Source organism: Brachyhypopomus gauderio, chromosome 3 (assembly GCF_052324685.1).
Source record: "Brachyhypopomus gauderio isolate BG-103 chromosome 3, BGAUD_0.2, whole genome shotgun sequence".
NCBI classification, from domain to species: Eukaryota; Metazoa; Chordata; class Actinopteri; order Gymnotiformes; family Hypopomidae; genus Brachyhypopomus; species Brachyhypopomus gauderio.
The window spans coordinates 33225265-33249270 of record NC_135213.1 but is presented as its reverse complement, the minus strand read 5'-3'; the positions used below and the strand labels follow the sequence as shown (position 1 = coordinate 33249270).

The following is a 24006-nucleotide window of genomic DNA, read 5'->3' as shown; positions in this document are numbered from 1 at the left end:
AATACATTTTTTTTTCTCGCCGTGTGAGATCGGAAGTGTGGCGTGTGAGCGTGTGAAGACGGTCAAATGCGTGTGTCACACGCTCAATGCGTGAGACTTGAGAGCCCTGCCCGAGTGCTTATGTGGCTTATGTCATCTCTCACTGTCATTTGCAGCAGGGGTCTGATGAGGGGATGCTCCACAAAGGCTTCTGGTGGGGAGGGTGGGGGGCCAGTGCCCCTGTCACAACATCCTTGGCCCCCCTTAAGGCCCCCCTAAATGAGGCTAGGTGTGAGACACATCATTTTGTGAATTCACAACATAGTGATTTTGGTTGACATTTTGTGGCTTGTTACATTGAAAATTTCATTAGTCGATTGCTGTCATCATCTCCTGCATTCATTGTGTTGGTTAAATATAAATTCAGTAATAAAATTGAACCTATTTTTAATGCATGTCAACGTTTTGAATCACTATTTATTACTCGTTTAGACATATTTTCAGTATTGGACGTCTCAAATACAGAGTTAAAGTGCTGGTGTCTGGTTTACTTTACTTGATCTTACCAGCATCCACACTGATCCTCTAACATCAGGTTACAGTGTTCATTATTTATTTCTTTTGTTTAAAGGTTTATTTGAATATCCCTTATGCCAGGGACCCAGAGATCTTGTTTCCAGTTATCAATCTGCCAGCAGACCAGTACTTTATACCACATTAAAAATATGTTGAAGTTAGAATAACACATTCAAAATAAGTTTTAATAAGTAATTTAAGTAGTACACACTTAAAAACTATACTTCTGACATTTAAGATTATAAACAAAAAAATAGTACTGATTTATTTGTTTATTTACATATTGTATATTGTTTATACAACTGATTGCCTTAATGTTTTTGAGTTCTGTTAACTTGTTTGGGTTTAAATCCCAACAGGTAAGTAACAATCCCAAGAAGATACAGCTCTCAACTTTTTAATATACAAAATAAAGCAATAAAAAACGTATGTATGTGCTATTAAAAGGAAATAAATCATTTACATCACTGAGTTTTTTCAGTAGACTTTGATGCTGTTTAAATAATTTATTTTATTTACTTTATAATTTTTGTAATAACAATATTATTACAAAATCAGTATTTTACATTTTTTATTTCTCAGAACAAAATTTACCCCGCACTTCTCAGGGCGCACACTTTTGAAGCAGTTGGACCAGCACTATACGTGCGGGTTAATACCGCACATGCGCAATGCTACTGGGCATAAAACAAGTAGTAACACTCTCTCTCTTGTGTGGGGAGTTTTGTTCAGGTGTTTTGACGTGTTAACATTTATCTACCACAGCGTAGAACCGAGCGTACAGCGCATGCATGTCCTAACGCTATCTAGGTGAAGCGTTAAAAATAACAACAAAAATGTCAGGAACAATCAAAGGGCTGTCTTTGAACTACAATCCCGTTAATGAGAACAACACGTTTACAAGCGGCGACATTATTAATGGTCAAGTTAACTTAGAAGTATTTAAAGAAGTCGCAGTTGACCGTTTTCTTATAAAGTTTAAAGGGGAAGCAAACGTTTGTTGGCGCGAGTCATCAGGTGAGAGTGATTGGGTAATATACAGTGCTTGTGAAAGATACAATCTTACACAGTTTTTCATCCAGGACCCATCCAAAAAAAGTAAGCAATATATTGTATGTAAACAAACAAACAAAAACTTACAAAATTAATCTTCAAATGATTTTATGTGCGTTCCATTGCCATATGTACGTTTGCTACGTTTGGGCGTGTTATGTGACAGCGTCAACTCATCTCCTAAAGTAGGATTTAAATATGCAACGCAATAACAGCTTTTTTTTTTACAGGAAAAAAAATTGTAAGTGTAGTCCATTTTATTGTTTACACCATTTATTTACAGTCACTCTATGAAAATGGAAATAGGTTTCATGGTGTTGGCATCAAATTTAAATTGTCTCAACTTGTGTTTTGTTTCCATGTGAAAAATGTATATGTCATGCAGTCATGGCCTGGTGGTCGTGGGTTCGATTCCCAGACCTGAGGCCATGACTGAGGTGCCCCTGAGCAAGGCCCTTAACCCTCAATTGCTCACTTGTATAAAAAATGAGATAAAAATGTAAGTCGCTCTGGATAAGGGCGTCTGCCAAATGCCGTAAATGTGAATATGTGCCCTTCTCATTTGTTCCCCTAATCAGCAGTGGTTGGAATTGTAGCAGCCACAGCTCAGTACTGCCACCTAGATTAGATAACTCAGTACTGCTATCGCCGTGCTGCTTGTAACCTTGTTATTTCAGTGAATATTAATGTGATGGAAATAACTTTACCTCAGCAATCCTGAATCCTATGCAATTCAGCTGTAACGCTTGTCGAAGGCAGGAGTGACAAACACAAGTTGATGAAGATCTGATAAAAAGGAAACATAAGGCAGATAGGGACTACACTGAATACGGAAAAGATACTATAGATAAACGAGAATACGAGACAACTAAATAGGGAATACGGGTACAGGATCATAAAGCAACGTACGACGAAGAAACAAAAGGGAGAACCATTAAACAACAGAGAGAGAGGACAGACACACAGACAGAGAGAGGACCGACCACAAGGTAAAACATAAAAAACTAAGCAAACTAAACTATAGAGAAACACAACCAGAGTACAACATGGCCGACATGGAAACTAACAGCAGTACAATTGATAAACAAGACAGACACGGAGCGGAGCAGAGGGGCAACAGAATGAAAACATAATTAAGTGAAGCATTTGAGAAATAAACCAGGAACATAAATCAGGAATAATCTATAACCAGAGACCACAAAAGAGCAGGCCGGCAAAGGGAGTGTAACGCAGCCCGTGCTGCGGAGCATGGAGGCGGACACAAATGCTTAGAAGAGCGAGATTTTTTAGAGGGAATTCCATAATCGTAGTCGTCTAAGCAATCACGGGTCATAACAGGGGGGGGCAATCGGAATAACACAGATAAACAGGCATGGCAACACACGGTGAACTCACAAGGCAATGGGAAGAACACTAGACAGAAAGACACGACTGAACAAGAAACAAAACTCACAAACGTTCACGATATAACAGAGAGCACAAGGTCACTAGAGGCGCAGGTGAACAACAGGAACAAAACAACCGATAACTGACTATGGGAGCACAAGGGGAAACCATAGAAACAGACAAGCAGGGTGGGAACAACGGGTAAGGAACAACACAGACACGAGGAACAGGGACACCGGAGTGACAGCTAAGGGAGGGGGCGTACCCCTACGTGACTCATGTACAATGACCAATAGGCCTTTCTCTCGCTTCCGGGGTCGACATTTCCGGTCTAGACAGTTCTGTGTAAAATCATTTCCGTTTGGAGCGTTCGTACTTCTGCCATGGCGCAAGTGACTAGCAAGTGTTTTTGCAGCGTACCGCTGTGCTCTAATTCCAAGCAAAAACAGCCTTATTTGAGTTTCCACTCGTTCCCAGCTGACGAGGAACTCAGAAAAAAGTGGTTGATAGCCATTAGAAGGAGTGAGGGGCCGAATTTCCAGGTAATTAGGAACAGCACGCACGTGTGTAGCGCACATTTTGAGCCACAAGACATCTACGTTACGGCAAAGGGCAAAACGTGGCTGAAGAAAGGTGCTATACCGCGTCGTTTCAGCTGGACTCGGCCAGCGAGGCAGTCTGTGTACAGCAGAGTGAAATCCCGCCTCGGAGATTCTGCTCCATTGGACGAGGAGGGCGCGATGGTGGAGCGGGCTGTCTGTGAGATGGAGGTTGAGGGAGAGGTGAGCGCCGCTGTGTGGGACCACGAGTACGTGACTCGGCCGCCTCCCGGTGAGTAGCAGCTAGCTATTATCCATTTTAGACAGAACCGCTGTTATAATGATAGCTGAATCAGAATGCAAGTTGTGATAACGTTGTATTTCCTTAGTTTATTTAGGTTATTGTTCAAAGTGGAACGATTTTATAGCGCAGTGTTTTTCAACCATGGTCCTGCCAACACACCCAATTTTAAGTAATCAGCTGATTTACAGCCTATTATTGAGTTAGTGTGTTAAATCAATGAAAGTACTAAAATCTAATGGGCAATGGACCTCCAGGACCATGGCAACTGAAACTGTAAATGCTTGCATGTTTGTTTTCCTTGTTAAACGGCAGTTTTCTGACTAAGATAGCGTATAAGGATGGTTCTGCTGCAAATTGGTTAAATATAGAAAGATAGCTTTTTTTATTCTGAACAAAACGTAGCAACAAGACAGTTGGTATTAGTTGAAATACAAAGATTTACAAAGTAACTGTTTAATCTGTCTACTACTCATGTTTGTGCTGGACATTACATTATTTTTTTTCCAGTTAATTTGTTAGGGTTTTACTAGGGGTTACTTTTGGTATAAAACTTTGTAGTGTCAGTTTGTAGTGAATCATGTTATGATCAATCTGAAAATAATGTTTTGATTGAATTTGTTTCTGTTTTGATTAACAGGAGCTGTTGAGGAGTTGCTTGGAAAAATCAAAGCTCTCGAGGAGCAGCTTGAGAGGTTGACAGTTATCAGGACACAGTTCAGCAGATTTTGTGTTTCTGATGACAATTTTAAATATTACACCAAATTCCCTTCTGAGCAGCACTTCATTGTTTTTTGGAGGTCTATTGAGCCATCAGCAAGCAGACTCGTCTACTGGAGCAAAGCACAAAAAATGGGAAAAGAGGCCGCTGCGAACGCAACGCCAAGTCCATCTCGCAAGCTACAGCTGATTGACGAGTTCTTCATGTATTCCCTTCGCACTGCAGTGGGTTTAAAGGAGAAAGTTTTGGCTGACATGTTTGAAGTGAGCCTTTCAAGTGTCAGCAGGGTGATCATTACATGGGCCAACTACCTATATGCAGTCCTTGGTTCAGTTCCAATATGGATGACACGGGAACAAGTGAGGAGACACCTTCCCTCAAAGTTTCAAAAATATTGCCCGAATGTCCGAGTGATTCTGGACTGTACTGAGCTGCGTTGTGAGTCACCAAATGCAATCACTTTACACTGTGAGACTTTCTCCACGTACAAGTCTCATACAACCTTCAAGGGTCTCATTGGGGTTTCTCCAAGTGGTGTCGTCACGTTTGTCTCCAGGCTTTTCACCGGTGCTATCTCAGACAAGGAGATCACTCGGTTGTCTGGTATTATTGACTTGTTGGAGGAAGGGGATGAAGTCATGGCAGACAAAGGTTTTCTTATTGAGAACTTGTTGTCTGTTGCTGGAGCAAAACTTATTATTCCACCTTTCAAACACAAGGCTCAGTTTACAAAGGAAGAGACAGAACAAACTCAAGCCATTGCACGGTTGAGGATTCTGGTAGAAAGAGTCATTCGCAGAGTGAAAGAATTTCATATATTTGACTCTGTAATTCCTCTCACCCTAGCAGGCAGCATAAATCAAATATGGGTCAACTGCTGTCTGCTGGTGATCTACCAAGGACCCATGGAACTTGAACAACACTGACTGAAACACCAAGCAGCCTTTTGTCAGTCTACGTCAGACAAGAAAGTAAGTGTGTGTGTGTGTGTGTGTTTAAATAAATAAGCATTGATATTAACAGCCTTTATTAATTCTGCACCATTTATTCTAAGAGGAAAGGCTAGGCTAATTTATTTCTGTAGCACATTTTATACACATTGGCAATCCAAAAAATTTACTATGTACAAAAATGCATAAAAGTATTAAGACATTCCTGAGATGTAAGAGACTTTTAGCTAAACATGAAACCAACACAACATAGTGCTTTAAAACTAGGAACTAAAACTAACAATTTTGCAATTTACAAGTAGTAACAGATTTTTAATAATTTCAACAGGTTTGGATGTTTTTGCTTCTGTATAAATGTTCAGAGGGATAATATTTGTGCAAAAAAGAATTATTTGGAAAGATAGGCCTCAATATATACATTGTAATAGAACAGGTCCAGTTTCTCTTTCAGTTGTCCAATGAATGCCTCATCTCTCCAGATTCTCTCCACAGTAAAGTCATTGTTTGTGTCAGTGATGAAGTCACACCAAGCCAGGCCAGTGATTGCTAACTGACCTTGAACTTGACTGTAGTATTTGTGTGACTTTTTCAGGTGTGCTTTTCCATCAGCAAGTCGAACATGGTGAACCTGGGTGATCGAGTCGACATTGGGGCACTTCACTTCCACTATTCCAAATGGTGGGTTTTCCGTCGGGTCAACCACTTTGCCATCAGGACTGGCACCAAGATGGGGAGCATCAGAATGGACCACCAAACCACAGGGCAACACATTGACCTTGAAGCTCTCAGCGTACCTTGTCAAGACCTCAGGCTCAAGTTCAAGTCCACGCTTCATAGATTCAGTTTGGCACACTCCTTTCATGATGCGCAAAGACAGAGCCTGGGCAGACGAGTCTCCACGGACATGCGCAGCTTCATGAAAGCGACTGGCAGTGAGACGTGGGTGGCGCATTAGATTCCACAGCTTGCATTTGCTCTGTTCCCTTGTTTCCTTTTCAATTGAAATGGACAGTTCCCTTGATACCTGAAGACTTTGCAGGTGGTAAAAGTGGTGGACATTGGGGACAAAATGTACATTTTGTGATAGCCTGTAATTTTGCAGTGGCAGATCTGGGAACACAGGACCTGGAACGTGTGTGCTGATGTCGACAGTTTTATCTGGTGGACACTGGTAGGACAAAACACACCCACGTGGCACCAGTCCAAATTTTGATTCTACCAGTGTCATCTCATTCATCCCCGAAAGAACCTGACAGACAAGGGGTTGTGGGTCTAAACCCCGCAAGGCATGTGCAGATGCCATTACGGTGTCATCAGGAAGTGGCCCTGAAAAAAAGGCTCTTTTAATGTTTTGTAATGTGTGCATTTTTTTTTTTAATGTTTTGATTTTATGTTGTATGTCCAATTTTACATGTAAATAATTGTCAACCTAGATAAACACCTATAAAATGGACATAAAGGAGAAAGGAGGTGTGAAATTGACTTTTTCTGTAGTAAAACATGATCGTTTTGGTGAATAGCCCACCTTCATTCTCCTACAGTATTCTGAGATAAAGCAATTTTGTTTTGTCCAAACAGGCTTTAGAATGGGTGCTATTCTGGTAGTTTGTGTTGATTAGACACCATATGACATACATTGGTGTTGCATTTAATTTGTGTGTCTCACCTGTGTATGCTTTGTAAAGTGTTGATTTAATTCCACTGCTGCCAGATGATTTTGGTTTTCTTACGCAGAGCTGATCTACAGGTTCAGGTTGGATACCCTAAAATAAATCCATGCTTCTTTTAAATATTCATTTAAGGCTATTGGGCAAATGTAATCATTTCAGCCATTACTAACAGGAAATAATAAGCTATTATTTACCTGAGTGCGAGGTCTGTGCCAAGTTTGAGGCTTGCTTGTGCATGCAACTGGGATGGGGACATCCTTGGTTCCCATTGTACTGTAGTGGGCAGTCTGGTATAGCAGTGCCACTGTGTGGTTACACAGACCTTTACCGGCTGCACATGTACACATGTGCCATTTGAGGTGTGTTCTCTGTTCAGTAACCAGAGATATCTGTAGTGGTGTTAAGCCAGGAATGTAATGGATTCAGAATAACTTTATGATTTTATACATGTAGTCCACTGCCATTTGGAAACAAACAGTGGGACTCAGTGTATATGATCTGCAAATCCTGGCACAGATTTTACATGTTTTTAGCTCTTTGAATACAATGGAACCAGTTAAATACATAACTGGTGGAATATACTTCACTAAGCATATCCTAAATTGTATATCTACTAATTAGTGATTAGGAGGGAAAGAGCTCTGTTCATTTAAAATAACTGCTTTTGGGTTTGTGGGTCACATGCACTAGGAACCCTATCCTTCGCCTTAGGTAAACCTTACCTCTTTGTTAAAGTAAAATAAGATGAAGAATAGTGTTTACTGCTGAACTGAACAAACAAAGAACTGCAACAGCAGAACAAAAGCATGGGGTGTAGTTTAGTATCATAGTTTAATAAGTGAGATGTAGTCTAGCAAAATACTTCTACTAAAATATACCCCAGAACATTTAGAAACAACTGTAGTCCGCATCCATTTAAATTTCACTTTATTTAGCTTAGTCCCCTACTTCATACGTGTATTTTTCAAAAACACTAGCTACTTTCCATTCATCTACGCGTGTGTCCCTCAAGACTGGCACTAGGAAACATCTGTAACGGTAAGTGGCTGTTAGAAAGGTGTGTGGGAGAGGTACAAAAAAACTTAACAGAGCATCAGGTTGTAATAATAACTAGTAAATCTATTTGGGGAAATTAAAATGGGTTAGCGGACTGCAGTGCTGTATCCGTGAGCTTTGACCTCTAGCTTGTGTGGTTCCTCGCTTTTTTTTAAGGACCGGTAGCACCGAGCCCTTACACGGATCTCCTTATCTACAACATTGGACACTGAACACACAAAATCATAAGACACAATAATGCAGGCACTTATAATAGTACAATTTAAATGCTTTATTTATAAATAAGAAACAGTTTGATGAAGGCATAAATGATAGAATGTTGAGTGAGCACGGAGCTAAGACGCTAGCTAGGGATGCTAGCTAGTTAACTTGGCTAAACTAAACTACAGAACCGGATCCATTTACCTTCATAATCAAAAATAAACTGCTCGAAAAAAAACTTGTATCCTTTATCGAGTTTCGCTCGTTTGGTCCTCGATAGCTCCTCCACGGTTCTGGCAACATCGTCCTGCCTAAAGCGCGGAAGGTCAGCCAAAGATGCAGAGTAATAAAACGCATCCATTCTCGTAGCGGTGCTGCTAACCGGAAATAGGTTTACACATCACCTCGCCCGGAACTTGACCCCTCCTCCTTGCGTGAAAAAGGCCTATGACAAGGGGTAGAACAGAGGGGTTTAAATGAACAGAAACATGAAGGTGAAACGAGACGCAGGTGGGAACACTGAGGACATGGGCGTGGCAGACAGAGGGGAAACCAAGGGAACGGGGAAAGCTAGGCGGGACCAGGGAGGAGCTGGACGTGGCATCAGCTCTGCATGCTGTAGGTACCATGCTAAACCAGCAGGTGGCAGTACCACTGGCAACACATTGAACAAGCTTGCTTTGACGGAAGTAAGGGTGTGTCTACAGTTCAGGTGTTTAAATACCCTGAACAGCCATTCATCTCTCTCTCTCTGGTTTGACCGACACATAGGTTAGACCTATTAAAGAGAGGCTCCGTAATATCTCCCTCTCTCTCTGGTTTGACTGACACCGAGGTTAGACCTATTAATGAGAGGCTACGTCATTTCTCTCTCTCTCCGGTTTTTCTTTGAGAACACGCGAACTTTGCAACGACTAACAGCAAACAGCTGAAAGTCGTATTACTTCATTAACGAGCCCGAGTTACGGTGTAATCTAACCAGCAACCGATCAACGTTACCGCGACAACAGATTCACCGAACGATTTCAATCAAGCTTGTTAACGCGGCCACACGGACTGAAACAAAGGCGATCAACTCCCTGTTGTTAAACCGTGAACGAGACTCGCATTCCTGGACGATTCCCCAGCACACCTGGACGACGTCGTTTAATCAACGAGGAGCCTGCGGTGGAAATTCCCTCCCAATTCCAGGAGAATTCAGGGAGGACGACAAAACCCCAAATCCTCAACACGTGAGACTCTTACCGCTGGGCATAGTTCATCAAAGGGCATAGTTATTTGAACTACAGAGTTAACTAAGTTTTCTGTAAATACATTCTGAATGTGTTTAACTTTATTTTCATAATCCTCATTGATTTGTACACACAAAGTCCATGTTTTTATTTATCTAATTAATGAACAACTTGTAGTCTTCCCCATTTTCAGACACACCACATTAATTTTTAGTTAGTAAGCCAGCGCCATTACTCTTTGTTCTGACCACGTTGGAATAAACCAGCTGAGCTCATTAACATAGTCGCGCTGCTCTACTGTTTAAAGTCGGCGCCATTTTAGTTGCTTTGTTCTCCATAGGAGAACTGAGATTACAACTCCGCCTCCTCACACGCGCACAAGCGCGCACACTTACTCCTCCCCTTTTTTTTACACACACACACACACACACACTACATGCTGAGTCTTCACTGTAAATATACTGATCCATGTTGATGCTCTTTGTGTTTTAGAATAGTTGGTTTTAAATAAATGTATCATTTATTTTCACCAAATTGTCTGTGTTGATGTCATTCAAAAGTGGTTGTTGCCAAAACCTCCAAAGAATTCATTGTTAAATCCTTCAGATACCAAACCATTCATTACCTTTAGTTGATAACTAAACTTGTGGTTCTGGTATAATTAGAATATGAGACTGATTCTAAAATTAATGAGACTGATTAATAATTAAGGTAAAACAAATTATATCTACTTTAAAGGATTAGTAGGTGAAACCCCTACATAATTGGTGCCCCGTGTGAGGGGGATTTCTGGCTCAACCATATTTGTTTGATATCAACCATAATTTCATATCATAGGCTTTCAAGCCATTAGAATAGGACCATCTCCAAATTCGCCAGAAGAGGGCGCCAGAGCGCTTCCTAAGTCTTCCTATAGAGGAAAGCTAATTCTTGGTAACTTTAGTTTGGTGATATCTTGTTCTAATTTGTTTACCATTTGGTTACTATTCACATTCATTGAGCAATCAACTGAAGATCAGTATATTTATTTTACTCATTTAACTTCTGATTACTTCAATAGTAATTCAGTTGCTTTAATTTGTGTGGCATCCCACTGATTTCCCCTGTACTGCAGAAGTATCAGGATAATTATTTAGCACAGTTATCAGACTTCACTGTTGCAGTCTTTTATCCAGTGTGCTAGTGTTTAGTTGCCGGTACCATAATCATCTTTTGCACAATTATTTTTACCCCAGTTTCAATTTGGCTTGCCTATCTAGGTATTACCCTTTTACCTGCCCACACTCGCCAGACACAGGATAGCGGCACATTAACTAAGCCAGATTGTACTGAAGCTGACTTGATTTTGTCCCTTTTTTTTGAGCTAGTCTATAAGTACATTTAGACTAACCATGGCTTTTCTAAAGCAGAATACTTGTCCATCTCTGGTTGTTCAGCTCCTTCAGATGCTTGAACAAGGTAGAAAGGAAGTTGACAAACCTCTAAAGGACTCCTTTGAGGAGACCCCTACCGTTCCAGATGTAGTTTTTAAAATGTTCCTTCTATGTCAGCAGCAGGCTCGCTTAGAAGTAGAGGCACTACGCAAGGAAAATAGACTCCTCAAACAGGACACTGCTAAGCTCAGTTCTGAGGTTGAGAGCCTTCGCCACAACCTCCAACTGACCACTCATGCGCTGAATGACGTGCTCACCGTAAGTGAACGTCACACGGGCTTAACAGAAACTGCCCGCCTCCAAAGGGAGAGTGAGCTTGCTCGTGCGAGTGCGCAAGATTTCCTTGCAACTAGATCTGGCACCTCTAGACCTTCTTTATTAGTTACAGTAGAAAGCCCATATAGTCAGCACTCCACAGGTGATGATGCACCTGTCATACATCCTAAGGCCCCGGCTCCAGTCCCCATGAGTCTTAGATTAGATGCAACTAGTTCTTCCTCAGAGTATCCATATGATACTACTGACGGTTCAGCTTCTGAAGCTCAAAGTGAAGCCTCTGTGGAGAATCACCCTCCAAGAGCAGATGCCCTGTCTGCATCCTCTTGCTACAAGTCAGCAGAGCCCTCTTACTCGTCCCTAGCTTCTGCCCCCTTACTCTTGAGTAACAAAGAGAGTAATACTAATCCTGCTATGTCTTTTGGCCCTCCTTATTCTCTGCATGATGTCCAAACCAGGGACAACCCCTCAGGTACAACAGCTAGGAAGCCTTACTTAAATGCTGAGCATCATTCCACTGACCCACGCACAGGCTGGCGCAGTGACGTACATGTTCCAGCTTCTTCCTCAAGGAGAAATGCAGATATTTCTCAACTTGAGATGCGCAAAGGCTCACTGTTGCCCCCTATGGACAGAGACCAGGAAGGTAGAAAGCATGCTGGTGACCATTATCCTCTGTGTGATGTCCAGACCAGGGACATCTCATTAGGTACCACAGTTAAGAAGCCTTGTATGAACGCTGAGCATCATTCCACTGACCCACGCACAGGCTGGCACAGTGATGTACATGCTCCAGCTATTTCCTCAAGAGGAAGTGCAGAAATTTCCCAACTTGAGATGCACAAAGGCTCACTGTTGCCCCCTATAGACACAGAGCAGGACGGCAGAAGGCATGCTGATGTACACCACTGGCAGAACGTACAGACAAGGGATGTCTCACCAGGTAGAGCAGATAACAGTCCTTACCTAAACGCTGAGCATCATTCCACTGACCCACGCACAGGCTGGCACAGTGACGTACATGCTACAGCTTTTTCCTCAAGGAGAAATACAGATATTTCTCAACTTGAGATGCATAAAGGCTCATTACTGCCACCTAGGCACAGAGAGACAGGAGGCAGTAGGCATCATATTGACCAAGAGTTACAACACTTGGACAGGGAAGGTCCACCTTCCTATTCTAATAAACATGTCCTTGAACATTTCCCTCGTTTAAAGTTACTAGATTCACTAGCCAAGGACATGGAGCCATTCGACCCAGCAAGGTCAAACTACCATGTTGAAGACTACCTCCAAGAAATTGAGTGTAGCCTCTCGGACTTGCCCTATGCAACAGAACGAGAGAAAGTGAAGCTAATTTGGAAAACCACCTCTAGATCAGTTCACACGTTCATAGAGTCACAGCCGTTTTCCATTAGGGACAGTTACACTCAGCTATGCAAAGCCCTCGCTGAGGAGTATTCCGCTTATTTTGACGAAGCGTCAGCATTCATGTCAGCCATTAAAATTAAGCACAAGCGTTCAGAGCATCCCAGGGATTACTTTAATCGCTTGAAACAAACATTTTTCCAGGGAAGAAATGGACCCGGTCTCACAGAAGACCGAACCTTCAAATCCCTATTTTTGCACAATCTCCACCCTTGTGTGAGAACCCATGTCTCACTTTTAGCACGCCAAGGTGACCTGTCGATGTGTGAGATCAGAAAGACCACGCAGACAGTTTGGGAGACTGTTGTGCAGCCCAGTATGCCTGGAGGAGACTCCAAAGAGCTCCAAGATCCTCCCTATGATTTCCCTGTAAATTCAGACACTGTTCTTTCTGCAGGCCCCTCTCACTACTCTCGCCACAGGGACAGAGCCAAGAGGTGGAAAGAGAGGCAGAACCAGTGGAAGGGGGGACAGCCATAGATAAGGGTCAGTCAGTGGACCTCCAGCCTGAGCCAGGGGGGAGGTAGAACTGACTTTATACGAAGTTACATGTAAACCTTCAGCCTGTAAACATGTAGCTATGTTTCCAGATCTCTGATCTTTTAAAGGGAGATGTTCCTGGCATCATCTCCGCTCACAGTTCTGTACTTTTGCAATAGGTTCTTTACTAAGGGGGGTGTACCCGGCGTTACCTCCTAACTGCTATACTACATTTTACCCCTCACACATCTTGTATTTTCTTCTCTACCAGCATAGCAAGAGCTATTCGCTTTTGAGACGCTATATGGCAGTCCAGCTTTGTCTAACAAGACTAGTGAAACCGTTTCTCAAATGTGCACAGAATATAGGAAAGCACATCCGCTACCACTGTGATGCAGACTTGGCGAATAAGTCTGGCATAAATTGCATAACTATTCCTCAGGACCACTAGAGATGTTAGTGCATGATGACAGCTCCTGATGCTCAAGTCTACACTTAGCAATAGCAGCATTAGAAATGTATTTTGGTTGTTTAAATACTTCACTGTCACAAGATAGGATGAGGCATTACATCTCAGTTAAACCCCCATTTACATTTTACAATTTACAATTACCTTTAGATCCCACAAGGAACCACACTAACTAGACATTAACCCAAATGTCCTTCGTGGTCCAACGAGATCCTTCACTTTAAACATTGTTAGGTTTGTTCCAGCCAACAGACTAACACCAACATGTGCTAACTCCACACCTTTCTCCATGCCTGATGTACTTCCTCTCCTCCATCAAAGGCATTTAACCCTGCATGTGACCTTTTCTTTGTATAAAGCCAAGAGAAATCTAAGCCATGCATTATTCTTTCATTGTTTTTCGTGATTTGGTTAACCTTAGTTACTGTTCAAGAACTGCCCAGTAGTGAACTTGTTGCCCAGATGTGTCTCTACAGCATATCCCAGCCATCTCATGGATCATGCTATAAGCAGGATGGACAACTTGACTCATGGAATTGATCACCTCCCAGTGGATGCTACAGGGAACATGGACTGCATGGATAACCTTTTGTGCTCTTCAGGACTGTGACATCAGCCCCAGTCTGAAGACCAAGGGGGGAATGTAGGTACCATGCTAAACCAGCAGGTGGCAGTACCACTGGCAACACATTGAACAAGCTTGCTTTGACGGAAGTAAGGGTGTGTCTACAGTTCAGGTGTTTAAATACCCTGAACAGCCATTCATCTCTCTCTCTCTGGTTTGACCGACACATAGGTTAGACCTATTAAAGAGAGGCTCCGTAATATCTCCCTCTCTCTCTGGTTTGACTGACACCGAGGTTAGACCTATTAAAGAGAGGCTCCGTCATTTCTCTCTCTCTCCGGTTTTTCTTTGAGAACACGCGAACTTTGCAACGACTAACAGCAAACAGCTGAAAGTCGTATTACTTCATTAACGAGCCCGAGTTACGGTGTAATCTAACCAGCAACCGATCAACGTTACCGCGACAACAGATTCACCGAACGATTTCAATCAAGCTTGTTAACGCGGCCACACGGACTGAAACAAAGGCGATCAACTCCCTGTTGTTAAACCGTGAACGAGACTCGCGTTCCTGGACGATTCCCCAGCACACCTGGACGACGTCGTTTAATCAACGAGGAGCCTGCGGTGGAAATTCCCTCCCAATTCCAGGAGAATTCAGGGAGGACGACAAAACCCCAAATCCTCAACACGTGAGACTCTTACCGCTGGGCATAGTTCATCAAAGGGCATAGTTATTTGAACTACAGAGTTAACTAAGTTTTCTGTAAATACATTCTGAATGTGTTTAACTTTATTTTCATAATCCTCATTGATTTGTACACACAAAGTCCATGTTTTTATTTATCTAATTAATGAACAACTTGTAGTCTTCCCCATTTTCAGACACACCACATTAATTTTTAGTTAGTAAGCCAGCGCCATTACTCTTTGTTCTGACCACGTTGGAATAAACCAGCTGAGCTCATTAACATAGTCGCGCTGCTCTACTGTTTAAAGTCGGCGCCATTTTAGTTGCTTTGTTCTCCATAGGAGAACTGAGATTACAACTCCGCCTCCTCACACGCGCACAAGCGCGCACACTTACTCCTCCCCTTTTTTTTACACACACACACACACACACACACACACTACATGCTGAGTCTTCACTGTAAATATACTGATCCATGTTGATGCTCTTTGTGTTTTAGAATAGTTGGTTTTAAATAAATGTATCATTTATTTTCACCAAATTGTCTGTGTTGATGTCATTCAAAAGTGGTTGTTGCCAAAACCTCCAAAGAATTCATTGTTAAATCCTTCAGATACCAAACCATTCATTACCTTTAGTTGATAACTAAACTTGTGGTTCTGGTATAATTAGAATATGAGACTGATTCTAAAATTAATGAGACTGATTAATAATTAAGGTAAAACAAATTATATCTACTTTAAAGGATTAGTAGGTGAAACCCCTACAATGCTGAGACAGGAAAGTCAGGTTTTGTGGGAGTTGGATGTGGATCTAATCTAGATTAGATAACTCACATGTTATGAAATGTTTTTAAATGAGATTTCATGATTTTTTTTCTGAAATATTTAGATCAAGCTACAATCATTTTGTCATTTTAATGCACTAAATTTCTACATCATTTCTACATGTGTTTCATTTGAGCAGTCCTCTCTGTTATTTTAGTTCTGTTGTGTTCTTCTACATGCAGATCCCACAGAGTGGTGCAACTGTCAAAAAGATGAAACTCTTCACCTCAGGAAGTGCCTCAATTAGAGCAACAATAGATAAAATGGGTTATATGCAAGGTCAGTGCACATCATTTCACAAATGGTGTGCAACTCGTCTGCACCACCAAACCACCATTCAGTCTGTTTCAACACATTGGCTGGAGTTTCTGACTATTTCTTGATCCTTTCTTTCCGGAAGGGGAGATCATCAAAGTTTCCACTGACGTTGATAACTCTTCATCTCGCGACCTCAAGCTGAAGTACAGTCTTGAGCTAATACAGACCTTCTGTGCAAAGGGTCACTGTCAATATCACACCTGCAAAATATTCAAAGTAGTTGGGGATCCCATTCCTTCTAGATCAAAGCAAACAGTCACCACCCTGCTCACTCTCCCAACTAATGTGCAAGTCTCCATTCTAAATTGTTGCTTTATCAAAGTGGAATATGTATTAAAGGTACCAATAGCCAGTTCCTTCTCCATCTGTTACACCTGAAGTTTAAGGGGGGGGGGGGGGGGTAATTCACTTGGTTACCCATGTACCCATGTTGCCCAAATTACTGAACTTCCTGTAATCTTTACAGATATGTTAACTGCCAAGGACAAATGTTTGAAATAGTTGTGTATATTGAAAAAGTACATGCTTTAATTTTTTACCCTGTTGTTTTATAGTATGTTATAATGTACATTCATTAATACCTATATAATGAAGAAATTCAAGTTGTGGTCTGCTATATAAAATTGCAGCATTGAATAATCTTAGAAATTAAGATTTTCCTTAAAACTAGCATGTTTGTTGTACTAATTTGCTGTAATAACCAGCTGATTTTTCTCAGGTATATCTGGATGTTCCCTGCGCAAGTGACCCAGAGATCAAGTTGCCAGTGGTCATTTTGCCTGCAGGCCTGTTTCTTCCTCCACTGCCTAGTCAACAAGGCTTTCGGGCCTTTGGGAAACCTGGTACAGCAGGATGGAGCAATGTTCCACCCCATCCGGCATTTTGGCGCGGTCCCCCTGGTGCTGCTTATGGACCCGCCCCAGGGCAGTACCCCAATATGCATCCTTCACCTGTGCCTCCACAGCTAGCCAATCCAGAAGCACCACCTTCTTCCTACTCGAGCACCTATCTGTAGGGCCGGCCCTATGGAGTGATTTTTGTTTCAAAAGTTCCACAGAAGCAAAAGTAAATCTGCAGGCAAAATTCTTAGCATCAAGAGCAGAAAGTATATGTTATGAATGCAAAACAGAAAAAAAAAATCAAATGTATATTTTAAAAATATAATTGGTTATTTGAAACTTATTTTCGTTTGCATTTTGACAAGTTTTTGGTTCCATTGTTTTTGTCTTTTGCTTCTGGAATCTCTCTGCTTCTGCTTCGTTTTTTGCTTCTGAGTTTTGGAACACATTTACATGTGTGGGAGGGGCTTAGATGAAGGCGTTCCTCTGCAATCTCCACTGGTCACTGATTCCGGACTGACACAGAGCTCAGAAACCGCCTCTGGGACCAAGCCACACCCACCCCACCAGCCTCCCAGCGTTTTCAAACATGGCAGAATGCGGGGGTTCTGTCTTCCGAGTCCACAACCAATAGAAAATGAGTTTCGAGCCAATTCTAAGGTGCCGCCCCAGAGACGATGTGTAGTGCTCCAGGCACCACTGCTGCTCCCGGGCCAGTGCATGCTGCTATGGGCCTGGGATGTTGCCACCACCGCCCGCCATCCTCAGCTCCAAGAGGCCGATGATTGCCACCCAGCAGACAGCGTGAACCACCCCAGACCTGAAGGTGATCCCAGGGAAGCACTGCTTGCTCAAGGCGGGTCAGCGCCCCCCATGGATCAATGGGTACCCTTGTGTGGCGGCCAGGCTCTCGCCTTATTTTCCTACCTGTCTCTGTCCCCGTCTGGGTAACTGTTACATATTGTGCCTGTTCCACTGTTGCCTTTTGTGTTCTTGCTGCTTCCCCTTATCGTGCCTGTTGTGGGATATTGGGAGATTAATCACACCTGAGATTATGTTGCGGCACACCTTTTCTTTTTTAACCACAATGCCCTCAAGGCGTGTTCGCCCACAAACCACAACACAACAGTTGTGTTTACTCAATGTAGAAGTAATTTCACAATATCCTGTAAGATGAGACATTTACCATGTGACTGTAACATACAATGCCTTCAAGTAGTATTCAGCCCCCTGCAGATTTAGCTAATTTAACAAGTTGCAAATAAGTTAGAACCTTCAAACTTTGAGCAGCATTTATTAACAGATGCCTAAATATTACAAACCAAAAATATAAGTTGTTCAATTAAATTCTTGGTCTAAATCTCTAGGTAGGCTGTGTTATCCATATTCCCATGGATGCAGACCAGATGGCCAAGCCCCTTGGCTGAGAAGCAGCCCCACAGCATGATGCTGCCACTACCACGCTTGACTGTAGTGATGGTATTCTTGGGGTCTAATGCAGTGCCATCCTGTTGCCAAATGTCCTGGGTGTGGTTGGCACCAAAGACCTCGATCTTGGCCTTATCAGACCAGAGAACCTTGAACCAGTTTGCCTCAGAGTCCAAGTGATCATGAACAAACTGTAGAGGAGCCTTGACGTGACACTTTGAAAGTAGAGGTACCTTACGTTCTCACCTGGAACGGAGACCACTGCAGTGGAGTTTGTTACTTATGGTACTGATTGAAACTAATGTCCCCATGGCCATGACATCTTCCCGGAGCTCTCTCCATGTTGTCCTTGGGTCAGCTTTGACCATTCTGACCATTTCATACATTCAGGCTGATCTACAGTCCAAATGTCACAAGCAAAACCTGCAAAATCTGCAGGGGGTTGAATGCTACTTGAAGTATATGTATATATGCATATATGTTAGATTATTTTATTATTTTGTTTGGGAAACTGGGCTCAAATTGGTAATCAAAGAAATCACAAAGTGATTTTTCCTTTTGTCCATGATGGCTCTATGACAAATGTGCCTATGGCACTCTCTATTTAAATGCTTTGTACGTTCAATGTTTCTAGGTCAAGAGCTTCATTTTAAGCTATGACTGTTTTGATGACAGCAATATTCATGTTTGCTCAAGCTGGGACTTCATCTTAGGAAGGGTCATCATCGAGGTCACTGGAGGAATTCATGTCAAATCTCTCAAAATTTACACAAATTGATTTGTGGAAGTTAGTTGGACAGAATAATGAAATACTGCTAATAATAATAATAATAATAATAATAATAATAATAATAATAATAATACTGCTAATAAATACTGCCAATGTAGTGTCGGCCATTTTGTAGTGTTATAATTTTCAGTAATATACATCTGTAGCATGCACTCTAAAAGGTCCACAAAACACTGCATATTGTACTGAACAAACCAGCTACACTACAAGTGTACACCTACTAGTGCATATTTGGGAAGAGCTACATTTGCAAGCTGCTGGAAGTCTGGCTTTCATGTGGGTATTGAGAACAGTGACTTGTGGTCTGACTTCTACATCCATTTCAGAGTCTGTTGTAACAGATGTAAAAAATATAAAAACAGTTGATGGAATATGCACTGCACATGCATGGACCAAATGTATTAAATACTGAGTGATACATAGAATGGAATTGTTTTTGCCCTAAAATACAATTTAGGCAGCATGCAATTGAATAAATTATATTTGAGTCCTTGTCAAATAGTTTTGGAGGAAATTGAATTTTATTACGGTGGTCTGACGTTTTATTATTTGATTTCAATAATCCTTACAAATCTGACAATAATACTACTTTGAACACTCTTAAATTGAAAGCACATTAACCCGGAAGTACATGTGGATTCGCCTTTCTGGGTACCGGAACGTGTAGCTCTATACGTTTTATTTTCAACACTCGGTGTAACGGTGCGATTTAAGTGATGTTTTATCATGTGAGTTACATATTCGTTGACTGAATTCATACAGGTTTTTACACAGCTAGCGAAATGGTTTAGGGGATAACAGACCACACTGGCGTACCAGTGAGTTTGTGTGTTTGCAGTGCTGTATTGCTAACAAACTAGCCGAGCATCTGGCAGTTTTCCGTAGTTTAGGAGGCTGTGAACATCTGGCTGGTTAACTATGTTAATAAATAAGTGCGCTGTAGATTAAGCTCCATTTCCTAACCAGGGTCTGTCTAACTTGGGTCTGTCTAACTTGGGTTTGATAGATCTCCCTGGAACACGAGATTCTCCTTCACCCTCGGTACTTTGGCCCAAACCTTTTGAACACGGTTAAACAGAAGCTCTTCACAGAAGTGGAAGGCACGTGTACAGGAAAGTAAGTGGCGTTGGAGGGTAATCTTCATTAACAAACGTAACTGTCATAACACTGTGACTTACCTGTGACCCGTCTGTTTCTAGATATGGATTTGTCATCGCCGTGACCACAATTGATAACATCGGGGCTGGTGTTATACAGCCTGGCAGAGGGTTTGTCTTGTACCCTGTCAAATACAAGGCCATCGTGTTCAGACCTTTCAAAGGAGAGGTGGTGGATGCAGTTGTCACTCAGGTTAACAAGGTACGAAAATTATTCCTCCATTCATTCCCTTTTCCACTTATTCTTAGACTACTTTACGCTTTTTTCTGCTTTTTGCTACTTGTAATTGTAATTTTGCTACTTGTAATTGTCTTTTACAGGTTGGGTTGTTTACAGAAATTGGCCCAATGTCTTGTTTTATCTCACGGCATGTAAGTAATCTGATTGGTTGAGAGAGTATATTTTCACAGTTGAGTCATTTACTTCATATATAAACATCACAAAAAATCATTAAAATTCATTGTTGGGTATGTTTTGCTCAAGTGTAAGGTTAAAACCCATGTCTGCATTTAATATGCTGTATTTGTTTTAAAGCCACTGTTTATTCCATTAATAAAATCTTTTTCCAAGGGAACCACATATATTCTGTCACGCTGCACATAATCTATCTTTGATAATAGTTTTGATCGTTTTCATTACTCTTATGTGGCTAGTCTATACCCTCAGAGATGGAGTTTGACCCAAACTCCAACCCCCCCTGCTACAAGACGGTGGATGAGGTGAGTTGCAGGCAGTCTTATTCAGGACTGTGTCTTCCATGGTGAAGAGTTTATTCTTTTTGTTGTTTTGATTACTTTGAATATTCTAAAATGCTGCATAATTCATGACTTCTTTATAGGATATTGTTATCCAGCAAGATGATGAAATTCGGTTGAAGATTGTGGGTACAAGAGTAGACAAGAATGATATTGTAAGTTTGTTGTTGTTTTTGTTTATTTGTTTTTTGGTAACACGTCAGTTCCCAAAGAGAATTGTTAAATGATTATTTAAAATGCTTTCATTTGCAAAATCATCATTTGTAATTCTGAAATATTTCTTACTAGTTTGCTATTGGATCTCTCATGGATGACTACCTGGGTGAGTATTGTTGGCAATATTTCTGATTTTGTAAGTGCTTATTGGAAGGGGACAAAATGATTTCAACTAGTGTGTAAAAAGTTATCTTGCACTGTGAATCTTCCTTTCTATTTGATAAACCTATGGAAATATGCATTTAGAGGGGAAGTCTGTTTTGTTCAACATTTTTGTAAACGTTAGAAAATGGCTCTTGTCTGTCTTTCCAGGTCTTGTTAGTTGATCCCTCTGCCAAAGATGGTGCTGCACCCACTTGTTTGTACATGGAGTTTTGCCATTACTAGAATAGAATATTTGTTTTATTGTATTTTCTTTAGAATGTGATATTTTATTGCAGTTTTTCAGACCTTATAGACACAGAAGTGTTTTTAGTGTGGTTCTTTTTGACTGGTCAACATGAGGATTTTCTAAATTATTTACACAAGAAGAGATGCTACAAAGTCTTTTATTTGATGACTAACATACTTAATAATATTTAGTTTAAATAATTGTTTTTTGGTGTAAAGGTCCAGGTAGATTGCAGGTTTGCTGTGGTGTTCATATGGCTCAGTATCTGCAGCACCAAATTGACTTGATTATTCTTCCTAATCCAGTCATGTGTCTCTTTGTATTTACATATCCAGTTTTTTCCTATTTTTCTGTAAAGAGTAGTACATTCGAAATTGCTGATTTTGTTGTGTATATATTTTTATTAATTAAATCTTGTAAAAGGAAGTGTAGTGTTGTTTATATTCAGTTTTATTGCATACACACTTTTTGCAAAACGGTGAACCATGTTGATTACTGCTTTCCTACTAAATGTGGAAATAAATCCAACAGTGAGCAGCAGACTGCATCAGCATTGCTGATACTTACCTGGCAATGTGTGCCATGATTCCACAAACAAACCCTTTGATTAGCAAATCAATTATTGGATCATTTTTTACCATGTAAGTATTAAAAATGGCTATACTGCCAGCTCAGTTCCAACAACATGCAGACCTAAATCCTTAATAACTAACTAATGCATTAGCAGATAAATACATTTAACTCACTTTTGGAATATTCAGAAAGTCCATTAGCTTCCGTTTTGCCCATTAGCTTGCACTCCAAACACTTCCACTGGAAGAGTTGCATGCACTACAAATCCAGCCTATTTAATTACCATCTCATAACCTGAATATTTATTGTGCCATGTTTGCTCTATGCAGAAGTGAATATTCATAATGACCTGCAAGAGGGGGCATCCATCTTGCAGCCATAATAAATCTTAAAGTACTAAATATAGTCTAGCACACTTCTTACTGCCCTGAGCTGTTTGATCTGTGGGAAGCTCGTTTATCTAAGGGGGTTACAGGCTTGTACTTTGTCAGCTGAAAGATCAATGAAAATTAGCTGAAGTATTAAAAGACACAATATAATCATGTTATTACCCAATCAATAAAACCCATGGTACATTATTTCATTAAACTGTTTATAATGCGACAAGACAGATGTATAAAGGTGTATGGAAAAACCATGTAGAGGAAAATATTTAGTGTACAGCATCAGCCAAGTATGCAAATAACAAAATTTGTTACCCGTTATATATTAATAAGTAAAACATCTGTAAAAAGCTACATTCATTTAAGTGTTTTGTCTAATAGCAATTTTAATTGTCTGAAACAGTATTGCATGTGCCATGTTCATTGAAATAAACACTGCAACATTTGCAAAAACAGCACATACTTTACATTTTGTTATCCTCAACAAAACATGTTACTTCATTGATAAAATGTGATAAAAAAGTTAAAATGACAACCAACCCCTCAAAAGCAGTATTACAATAGTGTGGTTGCCACATCCTATACAATCTAAACAAATAAAACAAAGAGTTTCAGAACAATAACAAAAAACAAGCTACATAATGACGCATGTGGTTTATGAAAGATGACGTATACAAATAACGGGATGAACGAGGCATGCAACCATAAAACAAACAACCTCGCCGTCGCCGCCAGACACACATGTAAATAGGTGACTGAGAAGGCCGTACCTTAACAAATACATTAGTTAAACTGAAACAACAGATGACAATTGTGTTCAGGTTCATACTGTACCAAAGACGATGCTACTTTTTATCTTTTTTAAAATCAGTAATTTAAAATGTTTAAGTATATATGTGGTTTAAAAACGAAATAAAGGCTCCCATGAATATTACTGACCTTGTTAAATTTCTTTCGGGATCAATAATGTATGTATGTATGTATGTATGTATGTATGTATGTATGTATCTATCTATCTATCTATCTATCTATCTATCTATCTATCTATCTATCTAGTTAAATAATTTTTGTGCTGTTGAAATACTGTATAACAACCTATTTATTTACATTTCCCCCAAATAATAGCACACTAGTAATACTATTATTACATAATTAGTATTTTATGCCTTGCATTTCTCATAGCAAAATTTGTGCGTCTTGGGCACTTCTCAAGAAGCAAACATTTGAATCGGTTGAACATCGGCATTGAACGGCTAAAGTGCACATGCGCAGTGCAGCTGGGCATAAACATGTAACGCCCTTTACACACTCTGTAGGGAGTA

General features: G+C 40.7%; 3 protein-coding genes across 3 annotated transcripts; all 3 read left to right on the top strand.

Moving 5' to 3' along the window:
* Positions 1–3297: 3297 nt before the first annotated feature.
* On the top strand, positions 3298–7405 carry LOC143509219 (uncharacterized). Its single transcript, XM_076997713.1, has 3 exons — positions 3298–3825; positions 4475–5526; positions 6098–7405. Exons 1-2 carry the CDS (start codon positions 3378–3380, stop codon positions 5479–5481), a joined length of 1455 nt encoding a protein of 484 aa, XP_076853828.1. The 5' UTR covers positions 3298–3377; the 3' UTR covers positions 5482–5526; positions 6098–7405.
* Positions 7406–13119: 5714 nt separating this feature from the next.
* LOC143509641 (arrestin domain-containing protein 2-like) lies at positions 13120–17166 on the top strand. Its single transcript, XM_076998492.1, has 4 exons — positions 13120–13170; positions 16016–16112; positions 16234–16490; positions 16870–17166. Exons 1-4 carry the CDS (start codon positions 13120–13122, stop codon positions 17164–17166), a joined length of 702 nt encoding a protein of 233 aa, XP_076854607.1.
* A 2622-nt stretch (positions 17167–19788) lies between these two features.
* Positions 19789–22268, top strand: polr2g (RNA polymerase II subunit G). Its single transcript, XM_076997716.1, has 8 exons — positions 19789–19936; positions 20215–20324; positions 20408–20567; positions 20687–20737; positions 21020–21085; positions 21205–21276; positions 21410–21443; positions 21650–22268. The coding sequence occupies exons 1-8, from the start codon at positions 19925–19927 to the stop codon at positions 21661–21663; spliced, it is 519 nt and encodes a 172-aa protein (XP_076853831.1). The 5' UTR covers positions 19789–19924; the 3' UTR covers positions 21664–22268.
* The last annotated feature ends 1738 nt before the right edge of the window (positions 22269–24006 follow it).

Coding starts and splice junctions, on each gene's coding strand:
- LOC143509641 (XM_076998492.1), top strand. CDS start 13,120: ATGCCTGGAGGAGACTCCAAAGAGCTCCAAGATCCTCCCTATGATTTC. Junction 16,113..16,233: donor TAAAATGGGTTATATGCAAG/GTCAGTGCACAT, acceptor TCTTTCCGGAAG/GGGAGATCATCAAAGTTTCC. Junction 16,491..16,869: donor AAGTGGAATATGTATTAAAG/GTACCAATAGCC, acceptor GATTTTTCTCAG/GTATATCTGGATGTTCCCTG.
- polr2g (XM_076997716.1), top strand. Junction 20,738..21,019: donor CTTGTTTTATCTCACGGCAT/GTAAGTAATCTG, acceptor TTATGTGGCTAG/TCTATACCCTCAGAGATGGA. Junction 21,277..21,409: donor GAGTAGACAAGAATGATATT/GTAAGTTTGTTG, acceptor ATTTCTTACTAG/TTTGCTATTGGATCTCTCAT.
- LOC143509219 (XM_076997713.1), top strand. CDS start 3,378: ATGGCGCAAGTGACTAGCAAGTGTTTTTGCAGCGTACCGCTGTGCTCT. Junction 3,826..4,474: donor CGTGACTCGGCCGCCTCCCG/GTGAGTAGCAGC, acceptor TTTGATTAACAG/GAGCTGTTGAGGAGTTGCTT.